The sequence below is a fragment of the Scomber japonicus genome, chromosome 5 (genome assembly GCF_027409825.1).
Source record: "Scomber japonicus isolate fScoJap1 chromosome 5, fScoJap1.pri, whole genome shotgun sequence".
Taxonomy (NCBI): Eukaryota; Metazoa; Chordata; class Actinopteri; order Scombriformes; family Scombridae; genus Scomber; species Scomber japonicus.
Window position 1 is genome coordinate 27,985,164 of NC_070582.1, and position 24,910 is coordinate 28,010,073.

General features: G+C 42.3%; 1 protein-coding gene across 1 annotated transcript in view; it reads right to left on the minus strand.

The window, feature by feature from the left end:
- znf423 (zinc finger protein 423) overlaps nt 1-24,910 on the minus strand; it is a 146,586-nt gene that overhangs the window by 107,346 nt on the left and 14,330 nt on the right. The window contains exons 2-3 of the mRNA XM_053318757.1: nt 18,455-18,517; nt 5,027-5,227 (exon numbers count right to left, since the gene is read on the minus strand). Of these exons, the coding sequence (XP_053174732.1) occupies nt 5,027-5,227; nt 18,455-18,517 (264 nt within the window). The remainder of the gene's footprint in view (nt 1-5,026; nt 5,228-18,454; nt 18,518-24,910) is intronic.

The following is a 24,910-nucleotide window of genomic DNA, read 5'->3' on the forward strand; positions in this document are numbered from 1 at the left end:
CCCACCACCACCTCCCTACCTCTCCTATCTACACGTTTTAAGTTTTTCCTCCCACTCCATACTCCACTTTTCCACCCCTCCTCCTCCTCCTCACCTGTCTTCATCCTGTTCCTCCCTGCTATTCCTTTTTCCTCCCCCCTTCTTTTCCTCCCTTCATTTCCTTCTGTTCTCCCAGCAAGACAGGCTCCCCGGTAATCTCTCCTCTCCCCCACCGAGATAGGAAAGAGAATAGACGGAGAGTGCAGCTGTATGTGCTCAATTAACATGGACCTCACAAATACCTTAGCAAAGAATATGCACAGGATCTCACTCTCTCTCTCTCTCTGTCTCTCTCCCTCTCTCTCTCTCTCTCTCGCGCGCACGCACACGCACACGCACACACAAGCGCGCGCACACACCATTTTCCACCCACACCATCTCACCATCTAAGAAGCGACTAGCTGGGTTAATGACTTGCTATTTGTCACTGACAGCGACAGTTTCGGCCCCCCCGCCTTGACTGACAGCTCCCTCGTTTACTCTGTGCCTACCTTCTCATCGCTTCCTCTTCTCCCCCTTCAAGTGGTTTTTACTGACATCTTTAACAATCTCTCACCCTATCACCCTTTTGTCTCCTCACTCACACCTAGCATGAGTGTGTGGACACTGTTAACGTGCGTGCGTGTGTGTGTGTGTGTGCGTGCCAGGCAGCTTTTTATATATAACTAAACTGAATGGATAGCTGCCCAAACACAAGGCCTCTGTAGCAGTTTTAAAACACTGTGTGAGTGTGTTTAAGGCTCTGTACACGTCACATTGACCCAACCTTGTAATGGTGTGGCTGTTAAGACAGCTTTTGGGATGGCTGTGTTTGTGTGTGTGTGTGTGTGTGTGTGTGTGTGTGTGTGTGTGTGTGTGTGTGTGTGTGTGTGTGTGTGTATGCTTGTGTGTTGATGTGGCATAGCAGGGCCAGAGAATGTTCTCCATTTGATCTGTAGGAGGTTTTTTCCGCTCCTCCTCTCCTCAGGGAGCCTCTGCTCCACATTCTGACTCCTACTGAGACCCATCGACACTCCCCCGACTCACACTCTCACTCTGTCTCTCTTGCACGTACTGCACACACACATACACACACACGGGATATAGACTTGCATGTAAAGCACTAAAAGTAGTAGACACACATCACAAGATATTACACATCATATATATATATATATATATATATATATATACACACCTCAGCAAGTTCTCCCAAAGCCTCTAAACCATGTGGAATAGTTCAGCATATCAGGCAGTAATGTGGGGGGGGGGATATGGCACTTTCACAGTGGATAGTGTGGTTGCATGCTATTGAGCCATGAGCGTTACTATTGATAATACCAGTATCAGTCATTGTGTGCTAGCTTGTTAATTACATAAAACAACATATAATTATACACAAGCTACACAAGGAGGAACTACTGTGTCAGTTAAATGAGTTTGTACACACATACACATACACATACGCACAGTATCTAATCCCCAATTTAAAAGCAGAGTTATCACACTGGTTCAAAGTTGCAGAGAAATGGAATAACGATGGGATTATAATGGGAGGCAAATCATCTCTATCACATACACACACACACGCACACACGCACACACACACACTATACACACAACCAGCTGAGCAGTCGGGCTCATGCACCTCAATGTGGCATTACATTAACCAGATGTGTTGGGGTCTGTGGGTATGTGCGTGCTTGAGTGGGCGTACACACATTTATATGTCATTGATCCGTGCCACTGTGCGTGCACGTGTGTGTTTGTCCAATTTCCACTCAAATTAATGGTGCCTCTTTATAGGCCTTCTGCTAGAGTGGCACTGAATTACTTGGTGCTTCACTCTCGCACCTGGGACCCATTCAATGTTATAGTCGCGGCTAGCTGCTAACTTGGGACCCATTTGCTACAACAGTATAGTTAGCATTACAGATATCAGTTCTTTTTCTGCAGAGAATTCTGCACTAACTAACATGGTTCTCTAGCCAGCACCTGGGACCCACAGATGAACGTCAGATATTATTCAATAATTGTTCACTTACAGATGACAACGTGCAGGAAACTTTACATTTGCGACAAAGACTAAAAAGTTTAGGTCTGTGTTGTCGGTACAGTTTCAGTGGGCTGCAGCAACATTAAGAGCTAGTAAGTGAGCACTTATATCTTCATTTCACTGAAGTCCCTACAACAAATGAACAATGTGTTTTCTTTTGCAGGAGTTAGGATCAAAAATTTAAGTTAATACATAGCTGAATTTCTTTTTTTACTGTTGTAAACTTACATCATCTGCTGTATAGAGTGAAAATGCTTGGATGATTTATCCCCAAAAGTCGCCTTAAATTATCTAATGTTCTCTCTTTTTGTCTTCCTCATGTTCCTTCATGTTCCTCGTGCACTTGAACACACTGTAAAGACTAGAAGACGGACCAACAAGACTGAAACTTCACATAATATGAAACATTTGGGTTTTTTAATGTAGAAGGGTGAAAAAAACTACAATTTATCTTTGATTTGATAAAGTGTGGATAGTTTCTCCATGTGAATGCATTTTAAGTTGCTGTCCCGGCTTCATCGTACACTCTGCAGCCACAAGTCTGTGTCACATCACTGTTGTTCTGTAGTGATGACAGATCAGGAATGGTTTTGGTTTTGCTTACACATCTATATGTATTTTGGCTCATAATTATAATACTTTGACTTTTTATGTAGAGATTTAAAATTCTCTGTGGTAAGAATAATGTGTCCTTAATTTGCTGATTATCTTTGGCTGATGCAAAGCTAACAGCATGCTAACATCACAGCTACATCATAGCTAGCTAACTTCTGGCAAGATGTCTGTCACCCCCAACCAAGATGGCTGATGTCTGAGTTGTTTGGTTTCTGCTCGGGGACAAACACCCACCATCAAACTACAAAATGCATGAACACATTAACTCTCTCATGCAGATCCAGAGTGGCGTGTGTTTATCCCCAGTAGGTTGTGTGTTTTTTTGTGTATGTGTGTGCATATGTCCCATGCCATCCCACTAAACCAGCTCCCGGGGGTCTTTACCAGAAAACTTAAAAGGATTCTTTAGTCCATGTGTTTTAATTTAGCCTTCTTCTCAATAATAACCAGAAAGCCACTAACTTCATACACACATATACTCTTCTGCATGTTCATAGACACACGCACACACATCAGACAAATACACTCAATGACACACACCAACACATAGATGAACCCGCGTACACAAACCCCTGCATGCAAGTGCACACGCATCCTGCTGAGCTGTGGGATTACTCTGCAATCTCAACCACTCTTTCTCCAGGGAAAAACATGTTTTATCATTTCATTTCATTTCTTTTTTCTGCGCTCCCTCTCACCCTCCCTCCTCCCTTTCCTCCCTCCGCTTTCTCGCTCAGCAACATGTAGCCCTCCCCAGACTCCTGTGCTGAAATCACAGGCCACATCCCGCGCTCTGACAGCAGCCCTGCGCTTTTGGCGGTGTGATTCTCTCAGAATATGTGTGTGTGTGTGTGTCTGAATGTGACACAGCACACTGAAGTAAAATATTGTGTGTGTGCGCGTGTGTGTGTGTGTGTGTGTGTGTGTGTGTGTTTACATGTGGGGTCAGACAGAGTGAGAATGAAAAAGGTAAAAAAAAAATAGAAACAGAAGAAAAGAAACAAAAAGAGAGCACTTTCACAAGACACTTGTACTCCGTTTTCCTTTTCTTTCTAATGTCCAGGTAAGGTTTAATAATTAAGGTAGGATTAAAGCGTTTCTATAATATAATTATCCCTGGCTAAAAAGAGTGTAAGCAGAACAAATCTAAATCAGGTCTGAAAATATAAATATAGTAAAACATGAACATATTGAGCCTCAGTGTGTTCTTTGTTCTTTCATTGTATTTGGGTTAGCATGATTTATTCCTTCCAACTCTTACAAAGTCTTAAGGCAACACAATGTCCCAGTGATATAGTACAAGATAACATTTTACATGATTACACTGAACAACCCAGGGACCTTTGTCGCCTCTACATGTGTACATATTTCCTGATGCTCTTCACTGCAGAGTATCTAAAGCTTTAAACGAAGCTCACATCTCAGAGAATTTCCCTATGACTACATGTGAGACCCGAGACCGACGGTTTTGCTGGGATTGGATGTCAAGCCGGCGGGTGAATAAGAGGTTGCTGAGGCAGGGGTCTTTCCATCTACATTACACAGTCTCTAGGAACACTATCTTTACCAGTTTAAACAAAGCCCTCTATCCCCCCTCTACCCATTTCTTCATCCCCCTATCAAAAGTAAACACACACACTCTCACACGCTTAGAGGCAGACTGCCTTGCAGTAGCAAGAAAGTGTGTGTGCATGTGTGTGTGTGTGTGTGTGTGTGTGTGTGTGTTGGCTTGTTAAGCAAGCGTTTGGATTAATCTGTAGGAACCAGATGCCCCCGTCGTGTTCCTTTCAGCCCCTCCATTAATTACACCAGTACTAATAACGGCTTTTGTGTGTGTGTGTGTGTGTGTGTGTGTGTGTGTGTGTGTGTGTGTGAGTGTGTGCGCAAGTCTGTCCCCATGGGACACATGGGTATAACTGAATCCAATAGCTATAGGTATTTAGAAACAGGGGGGACACGAGCCACCCTGGAACCTATAAGGCTAGTGGAGTTTTGCATTGTGCCCACTGACTGTCAGATACTGTTTACAATTGTGCACTTTTTAAACATCTGGAGCATCTTACGACAGCATTGATTCAATTCTACCTCATTCCTAAAATGGGAGAAAAATCTGGACATACAAACTACTTATTTTATGTTCATCTAACAGCCTCAGTTAAATTATTTCTCCAATCAACACATCGCTAAATCCTGACCATGATGATGTTAGTGCCATGTCCAGTGATGTATACAGTGTGCACTGTCTATCTTTGGCATATGATGATTTGGTATATTTTGCTGTTCTGTAAAAGTTATAAAACACACAGCGGAGAACACCATCCACATGAACTCTCTTACCAGCTGGGCAGTGGTTGGTTCTGTGTTCGGTGAGCTCGGCCAGACAGTCAAAGTCCTGTTGACAGTTGTCGCAGGTGAAGATGGACTCGTCGTCGAGGTCGTCGTCATGATCGCGGTCGTCATGCTCGTCTTGTTCTCCATCCTCAGCACCTGCCCCGTGGCCTTCTTTGGGCTCTGTCTCTCTGTCAGATGCAGGGACTTCTGAAGACACAACAACATATGTAAATTAGTTTTCTTTACGCTTATGTTAATTACTATATACAAGTACTTCAAGCTGTTTTTCACTCCTGTTGTTACAGATTTATGATCATAGTCTTGCATCAGAGGTAAGATTTCTTCTTTTTATTCCTCTGGTGACAGCAGCTTGATCTTGCATTCACAGCCCTGGATTAAACATCATCCCTGTTATCTCTTCTTTAGTTTTTTTCTCTTTCAACAAACATACACATCCCCCTACTTGCTAGCTTTCTCTTTAATCATGTTTCATTTAATCTACCATAACTTTCAGTTTTCACCTTAATCAGTTACTTTTTATTTTGTCCTTTTTTTTATCCATTTTTGCTTTGTCATTTTGTGTTTTAGCTGTATAAATTATTAGTTATTTTGGCCTTTCCAAGCTCTACCAATGATATATACGACTTGAGTCATTTATATTGAGTGTGTGGAACATCACTTCAGCATGTGATGGAGTGTCTGTGTGGGTGTGTGTGTGTAAATGTGTGTGTCCTGGTAGCAGACAGGCGAAGAGTGTGTGTGAGAGGGGACCAGTGGAGGGCTGTGTCGGCCCAATCCTCACTGCTCCATTGTGTCTCCATTTTCACACCTTATTATCACATTATAAACGCTGAGGATCCAATAGGACTGACACTGAAGACACTGGCTTGGGAGAGGAGGAGGGAGAAGAGAGGAGAGGAAAGGGAGAAGGAGTGGAGAGCTATATTGGATTGACAGTATACAGTTACACCTAATAAATGGATAACTCTGTAAAGCTTAATCTCTGTTAGTAAATTTGAAGGGTTGGCCATTATGGAGAGTCAATAATCTTAATTACTTTTAATGGAAAATAAACTTCCTTTAGTGAGTGCAGTTACAGGTCATATAGGATTAAGCTCTAATTTAGTTTTGTCCATTAGGAGCTTTTAACATCATTTAATGTGTGAAAGAAGCCTGATACACATAACATAAGTAGGTACAATCACAAGTCATTCCACTGGTTGCAGAAAGCAGAAGAGACACGATAATCACGCGTCTAACAAGTTCAAGAGAGAAAATGTGTGTATTAGTGAGAGCGATAAGAGTGAATCACCCCGACTCCATCCCACACTCATTTATTACGGGAGAGGTGTGATGGGCGAGAGGGATGGAGGGATGCTGGGATGTGGGGAACGAGGGATTGAGGTGATGGGGTGTTTTGGGGGGCTGCGGGAGGGGAGGAGGAGGAGGACAGTGATGGAGGGATAGAAGGAGGGATAGATGAAGGGATGGGGAAGAAGAGAGGGAGGGTGTTGGCCATCTGTCCAGTGGTGAGAGCACCGTCTGGCCAGGGAGAGAAAGTGGCCCCTTGGCTGACAAAACACACACACACATATACACGCACATACACACAGATACACACTTATAGTGAATGTGCAGTTACACGCAGGTCATTGTGCACGTTCACGCAAAAATACACATATGCAAACACATACACAATCACACAGATGCGCACACACAGGAGGCACATCAACTACATACTTAGTTAAACATACGCATAACGTGTGCATGTTGGAGTGTAGTTATGTGCAGTTTTGTCGTATGTCTAACAATTTCGCCGGATATCACCAGGATGTGATCGGAATAAATTAAAAAGTAAAGGATTATGTGTCACAGCTGCTTCAGTAGAAAGAAAGACACATGAAGCCAAGAACATAAAGTTAGAAAAAATAGATCCAGCCTAAGCTATTTTTCCTTTTAGAGAACTCATTATCATCATTTAGTTTTTATTAAAAATGTACAAAGCCCATCAGCTTTATACATATTGAGTGGTGTAAGATTAAAACCACACTCGAAGTTATTCATGTTCAAATGTATTCTAGTAGTGTTTCTTATAATGTGCTTTTTATTGTTTTAAATAGGACTGGGCAATATATCGCTATTATCGTGATATTTTGTAGATATCGTCTTGGATTTTGAATATTGCAATATCGATTTACGGCATAAATGTTGTCTTTTCCTGATTTTAAAGGCTGCATTACAGTAAACTGATATCATTTTCTGAACTTAACAGACTTTTCTATTATCTGCCTTTATCCACTTAGTCATTATATCCACATTACAGATGATTATTGAACAAAAAATATCATTGCATGAATGTTTTGTGAGAAAAACTATAGATCAGAAACAAATCACTGTTATACTTTTGCAGTGTAGAGTCTCATATATTCCTGCACAAAAGCAACCATATATACACACACAAACGTATTCCCTCACATCAACACACACACACACACTCCCCAGGGTGCAGTGCCAGAGGTGAGGGCAGTGCCAACTCCAGTGCATGCCAATACAACCTGCTGTCATAGCAACAGAGGGAGGAGCCAGATGAAACCTCTCCTTCTCCTTCTTCTTCTTCTGTCTCTCCTCCATCTCCCTCAGTAGCTCTTCATGTTTTCCGTCCCTCTATTCCTAATTCCTTGCATCTCGCACCCGTCTGTCCTCATCGCCTCATTATTCTCTTTATGTGTCTACTTGTGTTTCTTGTCGACTTATCCTTTTTATTTGGTCTCCAGCCCTCAATCACTGTGCAGTGGCATAAGAGAGATAGAAGGGTGTCAAAACAGAGGAGGATAAAGGGATGAGGGAGGCTAACACAGTTGGCGGTGTCTCTATTTGCACTTGTGTGTGTGTGTGTGTGTGTGCGTATGATACCCCCACCTACCCACCCACCTCGCTCCACACACAGACACATGAACAGGATAATTATGTGTCCTCTTATGGGTCTCAGAGAGATATAGATGGGGAGGCCTTGATAAGAGTGCTGCCACTGGAAGCTTCTACATGCTGTAGCTGTTATGATCATTACCGCTGTCAAACTGTGGCAGCAGACCTCCTGGTTTGGCCACGGTTTTTATTTTCGTCTCCATTCTCGTCGCGCCACGAATCCATGACACTAAGTGTTTCAGTATAAAAGCATGCCTAAAATAGCACGTTTTTCAATAAGTCACTACCAAAAGCAACACGCTGAATTGGCTATTTTTGGAAACTGATCTTTCTTTCTTTCTTGCCTATTCGTCCAAAAGCAGCTTTTGTCACATCCAAAACTGCTTTATGAAGACACTCTCCACTGTGAATGAATCCAAACACACTGGTCTCATGTTTTATTGTAGGTTGGGAAGAGGAAACTTTCCCAAAACTGGCAAAAAAAACCATTACAAGACCTTCAAGTACTTTGTTGCAGTAATATTAAGAAGCCAACTTCCTGACGCCTGTAATGGTGATTTTATTGACTTGTCAGTACAGCAACAGAGGAAGTACTGTTCAGCTTGGTTATAAGTAGCATTTATGAGCCACAATCAAGTCATTACTTTACACTCGTTGTACACAGTTATCTGACAACAGGGGAAAAAAAGAAAAGTCCCATCATCTTTCTACTTAAACTTTAATTTTGAACTTTAATACTTCTAATTTCTCACAAAGCTAACCTCACCTTTTTTGTCTCCAAACCACACCTCCCCCACCCCAACCACACCAGAAAGAAGCAGCAAGCCTACCTAATGAAAGCAGGCAACTCCCATGGGTGTGTGTGTGTGTGTGTGTGTGTGTGTGTGTGCACTGGGGTATTGATTGAATAGTACGACAGTGGTCCCTAGCAAACAGCATGTGTGCATCATACACTTGCAGGCTCTCTTTCTTTCACACACAAACACTCACACACACACACGTACGTCAGCAGGATATGGCTATAGTCACTCGAAGACACACGAACACGCACATGCACACACTCGCTCTACAGAGAACCATTATCTCTGAGTCACAGACTGTCCCTATGCCAGGAATAACTGCACATTCTCTTACACTCTTTAACACACACACACACACACGCGCACAATCATAAAACCTCCAATCTCGAGCGCAGACAAACTGTTATATTTTTTACGTCATCCACAGAGACGCACAGTCAAAAATCGCGTCTTCCAGTTAACCCGCAGGAAACATGAGAAATACAAATTTCACCGCTAAATGAAAGTCACGGTGATGTGAACAAAGCGTGTTTCACCACAGTGGTTTTCTAGCAGGCTTCCAGTCACAGAGCCCTGCTGATTTTTATTCTAGCCATGTAATGAGGGACTGAATCACACCTGGGATGTGCACTGAATGCAATTAAATGAAATTAACTAGCTGGTAGGATAGAAAATCCAGCAGTATTCTGGAGTTATAAAGAATTGGATTGAAAGTGCTGTTTGGTACATGCGGTATATGCAGAAAAATAACGCGTCAATATGAGAGAATAACAAGCACATCAGAATCTAGTTTAGTGTGTTTGCTGGCCCTGGATTTTAAAACCAGAGGGTAGCAGAGACCATTGTTTTTGTATATACTTGTGTTAAAGCTGGGAATAAAAAAGGCTGAACAGACTTATTACAGGCCTGCACCAGCCACAGATACTGGGTCAGAGAATTTGATTTATTGATTACTGTCTGAATGTATAGAGAATTTCAACAAAAATAACCAAAAAACACATGAGCGACTCTAGCTTTAACATAACCTAAAAAAGTTAACTCAATGACAGAATTACTTGAACATGTTTCAAAATCTTGCTTTTTATATGAATCCATGAAGCTCTGATGATGGAGGTTCATGCAGGGACAATAAACCACCCTTCATGACATTCCAGAAAGATCTGTATAAAATACTGTGGGCTGTTTTAAGACCTTTTTTATATGCAGGCCTCTGTGTGTGACAGCATGCAACATCAGGTGTGAATGTGGAGGAAAGATGTTTTACACCGTGTGTCTCTAGAGGAAAGGTAATAAGCAATATTCTTGGCTGTAGCCACCAGCCTCAGTAACCTGAGGACAATGGGCTGTTTATTAACAGATAAAAATATAAATATATAAATGGATACCTCAGGTATAATGAGGTCACTTTGCATATCTGCAGGAAAGATATATGCAGGTGGTGTGTGTGTGTGTGTGTGTGTGTGTGTGTGTGCACGTGTGTGTGTGTGTGTGTGCACGCCTGTGTGTGTCTGTGTGTGAGTATTTGCGCACCCTGGGTAATTAGATAAAGAGAAGTGAATTAGCAGAGTCCACAGTGCAGAATGATGTTACACAGCCTAACCACGCCTAGCTGAGACCCACTAATCACCACTCGTTAGGCTCACAGAAGAGTGTGTGTGTGTGTGTGTGTGGATGCTGGTGTGTTTTCATATCATGGTGTGTTTGTTAGACTGTCTGTGTGTCTATGTTCTCTCATTACCCATGTTAAAATGAGTTCATTGAGGTAATTAGGGAGCTACATGATAACAAGCCTTACCAAACATACCGGATAGGACAGAGACAGACACAGAAGGAGAGTTTTGTACCTTCCTTCCCCCAGAAATGGAATATAAACCAAACTAGAGCCTGAGACGCTGGACCCAAGCTGACCAAATATGAACACTATCCATCCCACAGTCTGAGTGTGGTGTTATGGCACTGTTGTGTGCAGTTGCCAAGATAAGCTAGTGTAGACACACAAAGTGGAACACTAAGAAAACCAAACACACACAGTCAGCATGACCATCTTACATCTCTATATATCTAGTGGGAAGAAAACTAGGGAACTAATGAACTCTGGGAAATGTTCCTGAACTGCCCCAGGGTGATAGAAGTGCACTGAAAGAGAATGCCAGAGCTAGAGGGAGAGTAGAAGGGGAATAAAACATACTGTAATACTGCAAAGGTAAAGTAGTTATTTAAGTGTTAGATTTGGCAGCCAGAGGCTGGTACTGTGGCCTGTCTGGGACACACTCTGTCTGCCAAGCACGCATTAAACACACACACACACACACACACACCTATGTCTGTGTGAACAGGCATCAAAAGGTGGGAAGGTGTGTGTGGAGCTTCCAGCTGAATGTTTAGAAACCAAACAGTCCTAACACAAGGCTTTCATTCTGCTCCACATCATGCTCCACATCATGCTCCACATCATGCTCCACATCATGCTCCACATCATGCTCCACATTGGACCGGGATTCACAGGCACCTGGCTGGGCAACACCACCTTCAGCGGGGGCCACTAATAAGCCATGACTTTCAAATTAGATCTGCATCACATTGCAGTCCTGGAGGTTGTCACTTTACTGTTAATATGTCTACATGTGTGTGAGCTTGTCACTGTCTTCAGTTAGTGTTTGTCAGTGTTTTTCATACAGGTGCTGCAACCACTATTAATTACTAACATATAAAAGCAATAGGCTCTTTTTTTCAAGGCAGACTTTGAGTGTTCATATTAGGAAAAGCACAGGTGTTACTGATAACATTAACAATGGCTCAGTTCCATTTGAGTGTCCCAGTAAGCCATACTAAGACCATTAAAACAACTGAATTGTTTTTTCTTTATTCATTTACACACACTGTCTTCTGTTAAAAAAAATGTTTATTATAGGCTCTATTCAGCTTATTTCAATTCATTTTTGGTGCAAGCTTGGAATGCACACACCCTCTTCTGCACGCATCCATCTATCTACACATATGTCCACTTAACTATGTACAGCTAGCTAAATAAGTGCAAGTCTGATGCAACAGCCCTGCAATAAATTCTACCTCTATAAAAGGTTATAATGTTATTTTCTTTCAGAGATGTGTTGATTCAACTTTATGGTCATTTTGGATGCTGTAGTCGTTATACTGTATGTATCAAATGTGGCTATTTAAACACAGTATTACAGTTAGAATGTACTGCTGCACAGGAACTGTCACAATCCCCCACCTATTTGAGCTCTAAATGTTGAGAAGTGGATACAAAGAATGGTGGACACATTTGGCACAGAGTGCACACTCAAATGCACACACACACACACACACACACACACACACACACACACACACACACACACACAGGCTGAACAGGTGCAGCTGGACACAACAACACAGGCCTGCTCTCTCTCTCCCTCTCAGGAGAATGACTCCCCCCTCACCCCATCCCTTCTCACCCTCTGTCCCACTGTTTGTTAGTGTGTGTGTGTGTGTGTGTGTGTGTGTGTGTGTGTGTGTGTGTGTGTGTGTGTGTGTGTGTGTGTGTGTGTGTGTGTGTGTGTGTGTGTGTGTTAGGTGGCTATATAAAGAAGCCATCTCTCCTCACCTCCTCCCCCCTGCCTCCCACCTCATGTTCTTTCCCCCAACATTGCCTGTGTGTGTGTTTTCACAATACAAGGCCTCTTCCACCCCCCAACCCCCCGGGATGAGATCTGCTGAGCCACAGAGGTACCAGTCACACACAAACACACACACACACACACATACACAGATATACACACTCACATACATATGCACACACACACACACACACACACACACAGACCCCTGGGAAGCGCTGCGGCAAGGGAGAGGAGCACCCAACACCGATGTCTGGAAACAGGATGATGAAAGAGCCATTCACGTCATGGAAGGAAGCACAAAAAAAGAGACACAAACACACACTGTATATACACTAACACACGTAAAAACGTTCGCACACTCACGCAGATCAGGCAGAAAAGCGTATTCACAAACAAGTTGACAGCTGCTCACTTATTTGAGTTTTTGGTGCATGCGCGCACCCCAACGACAACAAAAATCACATGTAGACACACAAACAAAGGGCTTAAATGCTGCAATACAGACAAAAACACAGATGCACTGTGCGTTGTCACCAGCAGGCAATAATAGTTCTCTCTCTCTCTCACTCTCACACACACACACACACACACACACACACACAGGAACTGTTTTCCTGTGGTAGCCTTGGGGAAATTAAAACTACATTATGGACCTCCAGAGGGTAGCGGTGAGAGACGGATTGAGGAAGAGGAAAAGAGATAGAGAGAGAGAGAGAGAGAGAGAGAGAGAGAGAGAGAGAGAGAGAGAGAGAGAGAGAGAGAGAGAGAGAGAGAGAGAGAGAGAGGGGGCCAGTGTCCTGTTTTTCTCAGCTCTGGCCATAATAAAGAAATTACAGTGAACCAGGAGAGCAAGTGATACTCCCTGTAATGTTTTTTTTTCTCAGCTCCACATCTGTGACATAATCTTTTACTTTTCCACTAAACATTTAGCTCACTTCCTTTAGTTCTGAAACATTTCGTGACTTACCTCACATACACCCCCCCCCCGCCGCCTTCTTTCACTTCTATATCTTTTTAACACCACAGTTTGTTATCCTTCCTACAAATCCTACAAATTAAGCAAACATTATAGGATCTGAAACAGACGCTGGGTAAACTCAGGGTCAGAGGTCAAGTTACCTTGACCCTTGATCCTCTGACCTATATTAAAGTGTCCAGAGGCTTAGAATAGCAGGTCACTGTTGTGGAGCTATGCTTCTAAATTACAACCATATAACAATATGATGAGTGCTCACCTGTTGTTGTGTTTAACAAATGACTCTGAGACAAGTACACACAATTTAAAGTGGTCTTCAGATGACTTAACAGTGTGTGAGTACAATGCAGCCTCCCCATTCACTAAAAGGAAGGCAGTCCCATCAATGCAGTGGGGGGGGGCCCAATGCAGAGGGTCGAAATGCTGGACCACAACAGGGGCCGCAGCTTGAATTTGTATGTTTGGTACCTGACGCAAGCTGCCACCACCACCACACAAACCCTAACTTCTTTTCTTTTCTTTTTTTATAATGGCAGAGATGATTTCAGTGTGAACACCTGCTAATTAACATATTTGTTGTAGGTTGCACGGATTAGAAGCGACAAACATTTGCATTTGTTATTTCCTGCTTTTGTTGGGTGTTTCAATGACATTTGACATTGAAAACTGCATTAATTTAGACTGAACGTTCAAACACACAGAAACACAGTGCCGAAGCAGCTTTCTGGATGTAGAGTCGCGTCTGTGTCCCTACACACCCATAAACACACACACACACACACACACACACACACGCAGAGAGAGAGTACGTAAGCTGTGAATAACAATAATGCAGCGGGTCTCAGATTCTCAGTTTCAGCTTGGGGACCTTACAAACCTTTTCCATGATGAGTCACTGACTCTCTGTATGTGACTCTTTGTGTCTGTGGGTACGCTGTCCAAGACAAACAGTAAGAGTGTGTATGTGGGTATGTGTTAGTTCGGTCTACAGTAGGCTGTCAGATAAGTATTGAGAAAGAGCATGATGAAGTCTGATGGGGGGGTTAGAGTCTCTCTCTCTCTCTCTCTCTCTCTCGTTTCCTCTCTCTATCCCTGGCAACTTTGCTCTTTTTCTTCTCCCAGCACACTGTGGGAGCGAAGGAAGGACAGAGGAAACAGAAGAGGAAGGGGACAAGTTGTTTTTCTGTCCCACTGAAGGAAGGAGAGACGGAGACTGGTAGGGCACCTTCGGCCTCGTAGGGCTCCTCTCTGGGGCAGAAAGGCCAAGGCGAGGGAATAAGAAGAGGAGGAGGAGGAGGAGGAGGAGGAGGGGAAAGAAGTAGATGTAGGATTTGGGGAGAATAGGTTGGCTCAATGCTATTCCCTTCCGAATCACCCTCCCACTTCCCTCCGCCTTCCCTCCCGCAGGGTCTTTCCAAACTCAACACACATTTTCCAGAGAAAGTGAAAGAGAGACAGGGAGACAGAAAAAGAGAGAAGAGAGTGAGGAAAGAGGAGGGGTGGAAGCTTTTGAATTTAATAAGCAGTATGGGAAGGTATATTTCTCCATTCTCTCTTTCTCTTTTTTTCTCTCTCTCTCTCCCTCTCCCTTTCTCTCCCCGTCCTTATCGACACCATCTCCCAGGGAGTAAAGGAAACAAGGTCTTTTTTTTCTTCTTGATCTGCTTGAATAAGGGTTAGGCAGTTCTTGCTCCTTTACACTTTCTCTCTCACACACACACACACACACACACACACACACACACACACACACATACACATCCTCTAATATGACAAACAGTAAAAAAAAAAAGTTAAGGTGCAGAAGAAGAGAGTGACAGACACGTGCAGAAAGAGATAAGCATATAGAGACAGAAAGTGAAAAAAGTGATGCAGAGGATGCTGTCACCAAGGAAACTATATAAATGAAAAAAGTCATAATACCAATGTTCACATTTAAGCTTATGAGAGATGCACGGAGAAGCACACTAAAACCAAAACATATCTACATCATACGACCATTGATGAAGAAATGGCTCCACCAAATGAAAAACCACACTTCAGAGAATATTGATTTTTCCCCAATGTGCACATTTATTTACTTGCTGTTGGTCTCCAAATAGATAAATAGATGATGGCAGGTCAAATTAAAATGCTCACCGTGGCAAATTTAACAGACAAAAAAAAAAGAAGTGAAGTGTCCCTTGAAACTACAGAGTTCAGCATAAATAAATATTTGTTAACTAAATCTGCATTCTTCATTCAATCTCTCTTCCTTTTATTTGGGTCCAGAGGCTGCTTTACACCGACTGATGACAATATCACGTGTTCAAATGAAATGTTTAAAAACCTCCTGTCATTATTAACTGTGCATTGGATGGCTATAAACTAACCCTCGGCTATAAAGCTGTGATAAGCATGAAAAGGCGTCTTGTGCTTATCACAAACTTTTAGAAAAATATGATCATCAGAAAATAATGCTATAGTAATTATGAATAAAGCAATCTCTGCTGTGATACAATCAACCCCAGGGGTGTAATCCAATTTATCTGGCGCCCTGCTATGGTTAATCTACCTAACGCCTGGTCACCATATCAAAACCTGTAGATTACATTATATAACATAAGCTAACAGGCTCAGAGTCAATTTAATTGGGTATTAAAACAGTTTAACTAACTTACTGATGTTCATCTGTTACTAACCTTAATCACATGCATGCATAAAAGGCTTCAGTATGTTATATATGTAACTTGCATGCAAATAAATCATTTAATTAACATAGAAATCAAACATGAGCTAAATAGCAGTGGTTTCATCACTTAGATAGATAATGTGTGAAACTGGGGGGGTTTAGATAGTGGTGTGCCCATTCACCACTATTGCTAACTGTGCAGAGAGCTTTCAAGTGTGGCACTGATTTGTGTTCACGCACTGCACAATGAGGTGATGACCCTTCCTCCGTTTATAGTTTGTTTGTCTGGGAAAGGGAATTGATGCTAAGATCCAAATTGAAAGAGGGGCTGAGTAAGGGAATACGGGACAGTATGTTTTTATGGGAAGAAGAGTGTGAGATAGCATAGAGGTGTGTGTGTGTGTGTGTGTGTGTGTGTGTGTGTGTGTGTGTGTGTGTGTGTGTGTGTGTGTGTGTGTATGTGCGTGTCATGGGACTCTAACTTCCTGCAGGAACTGACACACACAGCAGTTCTAGTGAGCCACCCAGGACCTCAGTCAGCACCCCCCTTAACACGCACACTCAAACACACACGCACACACACTGCCGTACACCCGTACAGCAGCCCCTGGAGGAGAGTTAGCACAGGTCTGAAGAAGGGGGGGGTATGCGAGGATGGGAGGGTTCAGCACGTCATAGACACCCCAAGGGTCATACTTTCCTATCCTCGTATCCCTGTAGAGCTGAACGAGAGACAGGGCAAGAGAGGCAGAGAGAGAGAGAGAGATAACTGCATATTTACCACATTCAGCAGTATCTTATTTCCCTGCTGGGATCTAGTCAGAGGAAGTGTTTAACTGTTCTCTGATAGGCTGCAAACCAGAGCAGAAAAACTACTTACAGCTGGCAAACACCTACAGTAGTCAAACTGTTTTTTGCCGTCGTTTGGAAAAATTCGGAATTTGATCTTTATTGAGAATTAAAGACGACAGAGAGAAAAAAAAACGTCAATAATCTGTGCTCTAGTAGTGCCAGCACTGGCATATGGAGCCAGCAGATGCACCATTTTTCACTCTGCAATCTTTGACTCACTACAGCAGTTGTGATACTGAGAAAAAAAATGTGCCTACTAATAATGTTAACGTAAATAACTCTTGCATGTTGAAATAGATGAGTCAGTCTACTGAAGTCTATCTATCTGTCACAACTCTGATTCTCAGTTCAGTATTTTTAAGCAAACAAACTTGGTTCCTGCTTCTCAAATGTGAAGACTTTTAACCTTCTATGATAGTTAACTGTGGATCTTTAGATTTTGGACTATTAGCTGGGAATTTGAGACTTCATCATGTGATCTGGGAACTTTTATTTAATCAATTCATCAAAATAATCACTAGATTGGATTGATCATCTGAGCAGGGACGGAGATTGCTTATTATTGTATGTTGCATTTTCCATCTTTATTGTCTTGTATTGTGCTGTCTATAAAATCATAAAGGGTCAAGGACGATACAAATTTATCAGCTAAAAGTTGTGACTGATGAGGTTCGCTATCACATTATTAACATTTTTCATTTATTATATAGAACGTGACCTTTCATATTCCCTTTGTAGTAATTTAAAGTTGTATATTTTGCCTGAAATGTTTCATGAAATAAACCCAAATTCACGGAATCACCCTCTTTTTCCATTTTGAGATGCACGTTATTTTTTATTTCATTTCATACACCGACTCCAGAAGTTGGTTCGGTTGTTTTATTTCCACCGAGGGCAAGTGAGGATAATGTCAAATTTCCATCTCGAGGTGGAAACGAGCAAGAGGAGAGAAGGGGGCGAAATGAAGAGGTTGGTTTGGAGAAACCACGAGGAAAAACTCAAATCCAAGGAAAGAACAAAAAAGAAAAAGCCCTACCATCTCTCTCTGACTTCCTCCCAGGATATCACTGGACCACAGAGAGTAGTGAAAAAGCACACAAATCTCTCTCTTGTCCCCCCTTCAACCCATCTCTCTCTCTCTCTCTCTCTCTCCATATCCCCTTTGTCATCTCTCTTTCCATTCAGTGTGACTCTAGAGACCAGTGAGTGCTCAGTCTCTTTCCACATCTCCTTCTCATTCCTTCTTTCAAATCTCCTTTTTTACCCTTGTATATGATTTTTTTCCCTTCTCCTAATACTTTCACCAATCCCTCTGTCTTAATTCCTTCTGTGTTCACTTCACCGCTCCATCTCTTCCCCCTCGCTTCGTCTCCTTGATATCCCTCTGAGCGGGCCATTATAAAACATGTGGAATTGATATTACAAATTTTGTGTGTGTGTGTGTGTGTTTGTGGAAGAGATGTATACAGTTTAGCGTCTTGTGTGGATCTGACAGCTGCCTGGAACTCTATTACAATATCAGTGTGTGTGTGTGTGTGTGTGTGTGTGTGCGTGTGTGTACGTGTGTGCACGTGTCTGTACACTAACCTGTCTGGACAGTTGATTCATCCCAGGTCCCTCCACACTCTGAAGACTCTCCTTCTTCTACCGCTGAGGAAAAAAGGAAGAGCGAGAAAGAAAGAGAAATGAGAATTTAGTATTTATTGTATGTCAGGAAACAGGTCTTTCTGAACATAATTGAACTAAATGCTGAGTCTGGGGTCTTGAAACTGGACTGCAGGTCAACAAGTTTCGATGTTTCCACTAGATTTTCCCAGTAATACAAGTCTTACTAGGTTCTATAAATTAATTTTATTCTCCCCTTTTTGAGCCCAATTCCAAATTCATCAAAATAATCAGTAGATTGAACTGACCATGACCATGACCACTATATTAGCTGTTTTATTGGAGGCTGCAAGCATGTGTCTATCCATTCTAAACATTTATGTGGCTCTGAAGATGTTTCTCTCTTATGTTCTGTTCTTTAACAGCGCTAAAAATAAACCGGGGAAGAAGCAAACACGCAGGTATGACCAAGAAGACAATGTCCTGAGATCTCCGTGGACACACACATGGGGAGCGCTGATCAGAGCTGGAATGTGACACTGACTTCCTGGGTACAACAGGAAGGAGGGAAGTACAGCTGGCACACAAACAGGAAATGGCTGGAACCACCACACAATGGGGTTTCCTGTACACCACCACCACCACCACCCACCACCCCCCCTTCTCCTCCTTCCATCCACCCACCACACGATTCCTCACTTCTCGCTTACTCACCTCTCTCTCTGATCTTTCGCAAATGCTTTGCTCTCATCCTGTTCTCTCATGTGACCCCCCTCCTCCACCCCCACCTCTTTATAACTCTCCTCATATTCCTCACTCCACATCCTCATCAGCTCCCTTCTCGACACACGCCCTATCCTCGCCGCAAGCTGAGCCAAAAGCTTGAATGAAAACAAGAAGTTATAAATCAGTGAAGTGTTCCTTTTAAAAATAAAGACAGTGTCGAGGTGTGCGCCTTCCCGCTGCTTCGCTTACATGCAAAGCCAAATATACTGTATGTGAGAGAACGGCCGTGAGGAAAAAATAACCATCAACAAGAACCTGGTTCCCGATGGATGCTTAGCTTTCCCTGGTGGTCAATGTAGTCCATTAAAAACTACAACAAACTGGCACCGTTATTACAGAAAAGACCTCTTAACATTGACACTTTTTGGGCTTGCTTGCAACATTATTATCCCACTTTTCCTTCTTTCCCTGTGTAAGAGTTTCTTAGTGGTCCATTAAACCACATCTTTAAGTTTTAATGTTTTCAGCGTTTATGTGAGATTTACCGTATATAGCAGAGAGGCTGGAGGACAAACTGTGCATTATACGGTCTACCTTAAACTCAGATTTTTGTGGATGAAGGCAAAAAAATAAACATAAATATGACATCAAAAGAACTACTTTAGTGCTGTACTGCTGTATTACCAAAAACTGAGCCCAGGGCAGGGAGTAATATAAAAACAACAATTAGCCTACTTTGCAGTGTTTCTATCACGAAAATATTGAGAATTCTGCTCCAAAGTCAACTGCTTTGTTTATTCTTCACCACAAAAACACACACAAGCTAAGTGTCGCTCCTCCTATAACTTGCAGGCAATTGTAGAAAAAGTTTTTATCTTTCCCTCTCTCTCACTCACACACACACACACACACTGAGCTGCTTCAAGCCATAGCAGGCATACAGTAAAATACTAATAGACCGATACGAGATGCTGGGACACTGTCCAACAACAACATCCAAATACATAATTCATCTTCAATGTCTAAATGTGCTCATGCAGTGTCTTGAAATATAGATCTAAATTGATCAACTAAAGAGTATGGATCAAAAACATGGGTAACGACTTGAGCATTTGGACAAAAAAACAAAAATCCCCTTAGAGAATCTGGGTCTGGAGCTGGTTCTGAAGGCCATATGTGGGCCGCGGTGCACTAATAACAGACTAATGGATCCCTGGACAAACACGTATGCACATGCAGACATACAGTAATGCGCTGGAGACGGAAACACGCGCACACACACACACAGGAGTTGGAAGTTGAAGGCTGCACGTCTGCCTGAACAGAACCCAGCGCGGCGGATAGGGACCTCCCAACATGACTAACATGTCTGCCAAACACAGCAGACCAAAACAGATGAGAGAAGGTATGAGAGGAGAAAACCAGAAGAAAAAACAAAGTGCTTTTTTTCCCTGAGATAATAAAAAAAAGTGTTTTTTTCCTCCAAAACACCTACAGAGTATCAATTCACAATTAAAACATGCTTTACGGTGACTCCTGGTTCACACATGTAAGACGTCGACTGCTCTAATGCTTTAGTGCGTGAGAATGGAGCACTGCTTCAACACATCAAACACAATGGTGTTGATGTTTGTCACTATTCAAAATAAATGTAGAGTTGTTCTGCACTGATTTGGGATGAATTGATTAATACAGTGCTATATATAGGATACCTTCAGTGTCTTAAACATGCAGTGCAAAGGCATACACTATACAGACACATAGGCAAGTCATTTGAGGTAGAAAAAAATGCAATCCTACTTCCAAGCAACTTCACCTGATTCAGAGAGCACAATACAAACACTCAGCATCCTGACAAGCTTATGCAGGTCTCGCTGACTTAAAAGAAAGGAGAGAGAGTATCTTCCGGATTTCAAATGAAAAGAGGCACCTGTGTCGCTTACAGAGATCCGGATCATGGGTTTTCACTCTCTGACAAGCAGTGATCCCCACTGTGACCGCACTGCTTGAACCGAGCATCCCTGGTCTTGTTGTGACAGGGAGTCTCTGCCCCCCCCCCCCCCCCCCCCCACCACCACCACCACCCCCCGACAAACAGAAAGAGGTCAAACTACCATGATAATTTATAAAAATATATATTCTTTTGGTATGAAGAGTTTTGGATGTTGTAGAAAGACCTAGATGCACTGGTAGCCCTGCCTCTGATAAAAGCACATTTTTGCTGATGAGACTGTAGGGAATACAGTGTGTTTCATTAGCCAAGCCCACATAGCTTTATTTAGATTCCCATATCCTCCCTCTGTCCCCCCTCAGAGACACACGCGCCGTTACTGTGAACCCTGCACACACCAGGGGGTCGGTGAGGGGGGGAGGGTGATTGTGTGGGAAGTGCAATGCATGCTTACATATACGGTATGCAAAAAAAGGAGTATATATATATATATATATATATATATATGTGTGTGTATGTACAGGTGTGTGTGTATTCAATTACAAGAATATACTGAGAGAGTGAGCCCAGCATGTGGATGTCAGTACATGTGGGGGAGAGTGTGTAAGCGAGGAAAAAAGTATTCAAGGTATCCAATTAATATGTCTTTCCACTCTCATATGTGAGCGTGTGTGTGTGTGTGTGTGTGTGTCTGTGTGTGTCTGTGTGTGTCTGTGTGTGTCTGTGTGTTTCTCCATCTCTCTTGCCTTCAGCGTGTCTCACTTCACCCTCAGGCCTCTAGTTTGAGGGATGTAAATTGGCCCAGTAAGCCGATTAATGACTCAACACATACGGGTGAGTTTCATCCAGTCGCTAACAAAAAAATAGCCCATTACCACAGCTTATCATTTCTAAAAGGCACAAAAAGTTGAAGGCTGTTAAATGAAAACACACAACATTTTAAATTTGTAGAGATAAGTTTGCTTATTTTTAAGATATTAGTCATTATATAAGATGGGATTTTATCTGTCACGGGGCTGCTCATGGGGACGAATGTGAAACGGAGACTAAAATGGTCAAAAGTGCAAACATTTATTGTTACAGAGCAAAACGTAACAATTAAAGATAATGACTCATTTTATATGCTCTCTCGCTGCTCTGTGTAACATGGTAGTTCACACACACACACACACACACACACACACACACACAGAAAAACGGCATACCTGTACAGTAGCCAGTAATTTTTGAGACAGCAGAGGCCATGAGATCAAACAATCTGCTCTAAACAATATCACATACACACTGTTCAAACTCAGCACTAACAAAAAACCCCGGAGCATGATATATGTGCGAGTCTGTGTGTGTGACAGAGAGCAAACAGGATGCTGCTGGGAATCCTGGGAGCATTTACACACACACACACACACACACACACACACACACACACACACACACACACACACACACACACACACACACACACACACACACACACACACACACACACACACACACACACGCTACACACACACACCTCAGTCTATCAAATGTGTGTTTTAGATGTTGGCGAATACGCCCCATGTTGTTACAGTTAATGGTAACAGTGGAGAGGAGGAAGTGTACTTTAAATCTGCATCCCTTACTAAGATTTAAAATCCTCCCATAAACACAGTCCCGCAACATGAATATGAATGTGGGCTATTTCAGTTCATTTGGCTGCCGAGGTCATTTCTGCTGATTGGCGTTAGGGCTCGACAGACAGCAGGAATGTCAAGAAAAAAGACAAAGTGGTGTTTTGTTTTGACATTTAGAGAAGCACTGCTGCCCCAACAGTGGAACTGATACAACAGTTTAAGACAGACTTTTAGTTTTATCAGTCGTTGGTTGGCTTAAATCATTTTTATCGTGTGTGTGTGTGTTTATTAAGATATTCTCCCTAGCAGCAAGGGGGCACGCTACTGGAGCTATGAGCATTACAAATAGCAGCATAGAAGGGAACCACATTATCCGTCTGTGCAAACACACACAAAGCTAAGACAACATTCAATAAACAGTGTCAGTCACACCTGCAGACTACACAGTAAACAGATGCACACACACACACACACACACACACACACACACACACACACAAACAGTAAGCACCAAAGTCCGACCCAAAACCCCACACTTGTCTGCATTGTAATGGGCTGCTACGGTTCATTAGAGAGTCAGGCACACAATTATACCAGGGTGTCCACAGTGGCAAAATACACACACATTTACATGCATACGCAAAATAGGTCCCGGTATGAGAATCTGCAATGCAGAATATCCCCACTAACAGTCTCCAAATCTCCAGGTGAAAAACATACAGGAATTAGAAATGACATCTTTGACCTTTAAGCTGAAAAAGAAATCTGCCATGAGAATTTTTGTTTTAATCTTATTGTTTGTCACTTTTTTTTTTGTTTTTTTTTAATCTAAAGTTGAGTGAGTGAGCACCCTGAGGTTACACACGCTGTCATATCAGGTACAGATCACTACATCATGTCCTCACAAGAGAACCAACAGTATAGATTGAAATGACCTATAGTTACATTTATGCCATCTAGCAGCCGTAGTAACTATAGTGACGCAGTTCAGAAGACGTCCATATAAGGTGACTTGAGATGGTTTTGGATGGCTGGATAGTTAGATGGCAAAAAGTGGACCTATAGCTGCAGGAGACCACTGTTCACTTCCCATTTCCAACCACGAGTGTCATGTTTCCAACCGCAAGCTGGGACACTTTAAAAGGCTTAATGTAGTAGTGTTTGCTGTTACCATGACAAAAAAGCTCTGTAATTTTAATAAAGTATAAACCACGTTGCAAGTAATCATTTTATCCCAAACCCAAATCAAGTTTTTATGCCTTAACCCAACCAGAGCTTGACCACAGTATCGTCACACCATAAAACATCAATTTTTTTAAATTAAGGCTGCTACACGGCATGAAAGTAACTGTAGGTCATTTTGCCTGCCTGAATTGTCATGTTTTTGTGACACCTCTAGTAAATCATAACTAGTCAATTATATTTCAGAATAGATGGCACACATTCTGGCGTGAAATTGCACAGCTTAGACAGCCTCTTATTGCGAGTGAAAAGAGCCAATTTTCATTTAAATGTCTGGTGAAATATACAGAAGACTGATGTCATTCCCACCCACGTTACACAAACCTTCAATTGACTGAACACCTGTAGCCATCACAGAGCCCTAAATACTTCAATCTGTAAGTATGTGTCTAATTTGAGCAATGCGCATATTGACACATGGGTTTAAGATTGAGGGTAATTCAGTACCTGAATCTAGCAAAATAAACCTTCTGTTGAAAACACCAAATGGGCGATTTCCAAGCTTATAAAGTGAGAATGTTTTAAGGAGAAGTAGGCACCTGGTGGTTGGTACATTTACACATATTTTGCTCCTTCCACACCCACTATAATCACCTACAATACATGTTAATTCTGTGCGGAAATGACTTTATGACCTGTTCTCATTAAGTGTTCTTGACAGTAAAGGATTGAAACCTCTAAAGAACTTTGTTGAAACCAAAATAAAACACTCATAATCCAAAAGCAGGTTAACTATACTAAAGTTGGCGGATAAGACCTTGCACACACACACACACACACACACACACACACACAACAGTGAGCCACTGCTGTTTTGGCATGCTCCAATTTTAAATTTAGACGACATCATAGAAGAAGAGAGGAGAGGAGAGGAGAGGAGAGGAAAGAAAGGGAGGAGAGGAG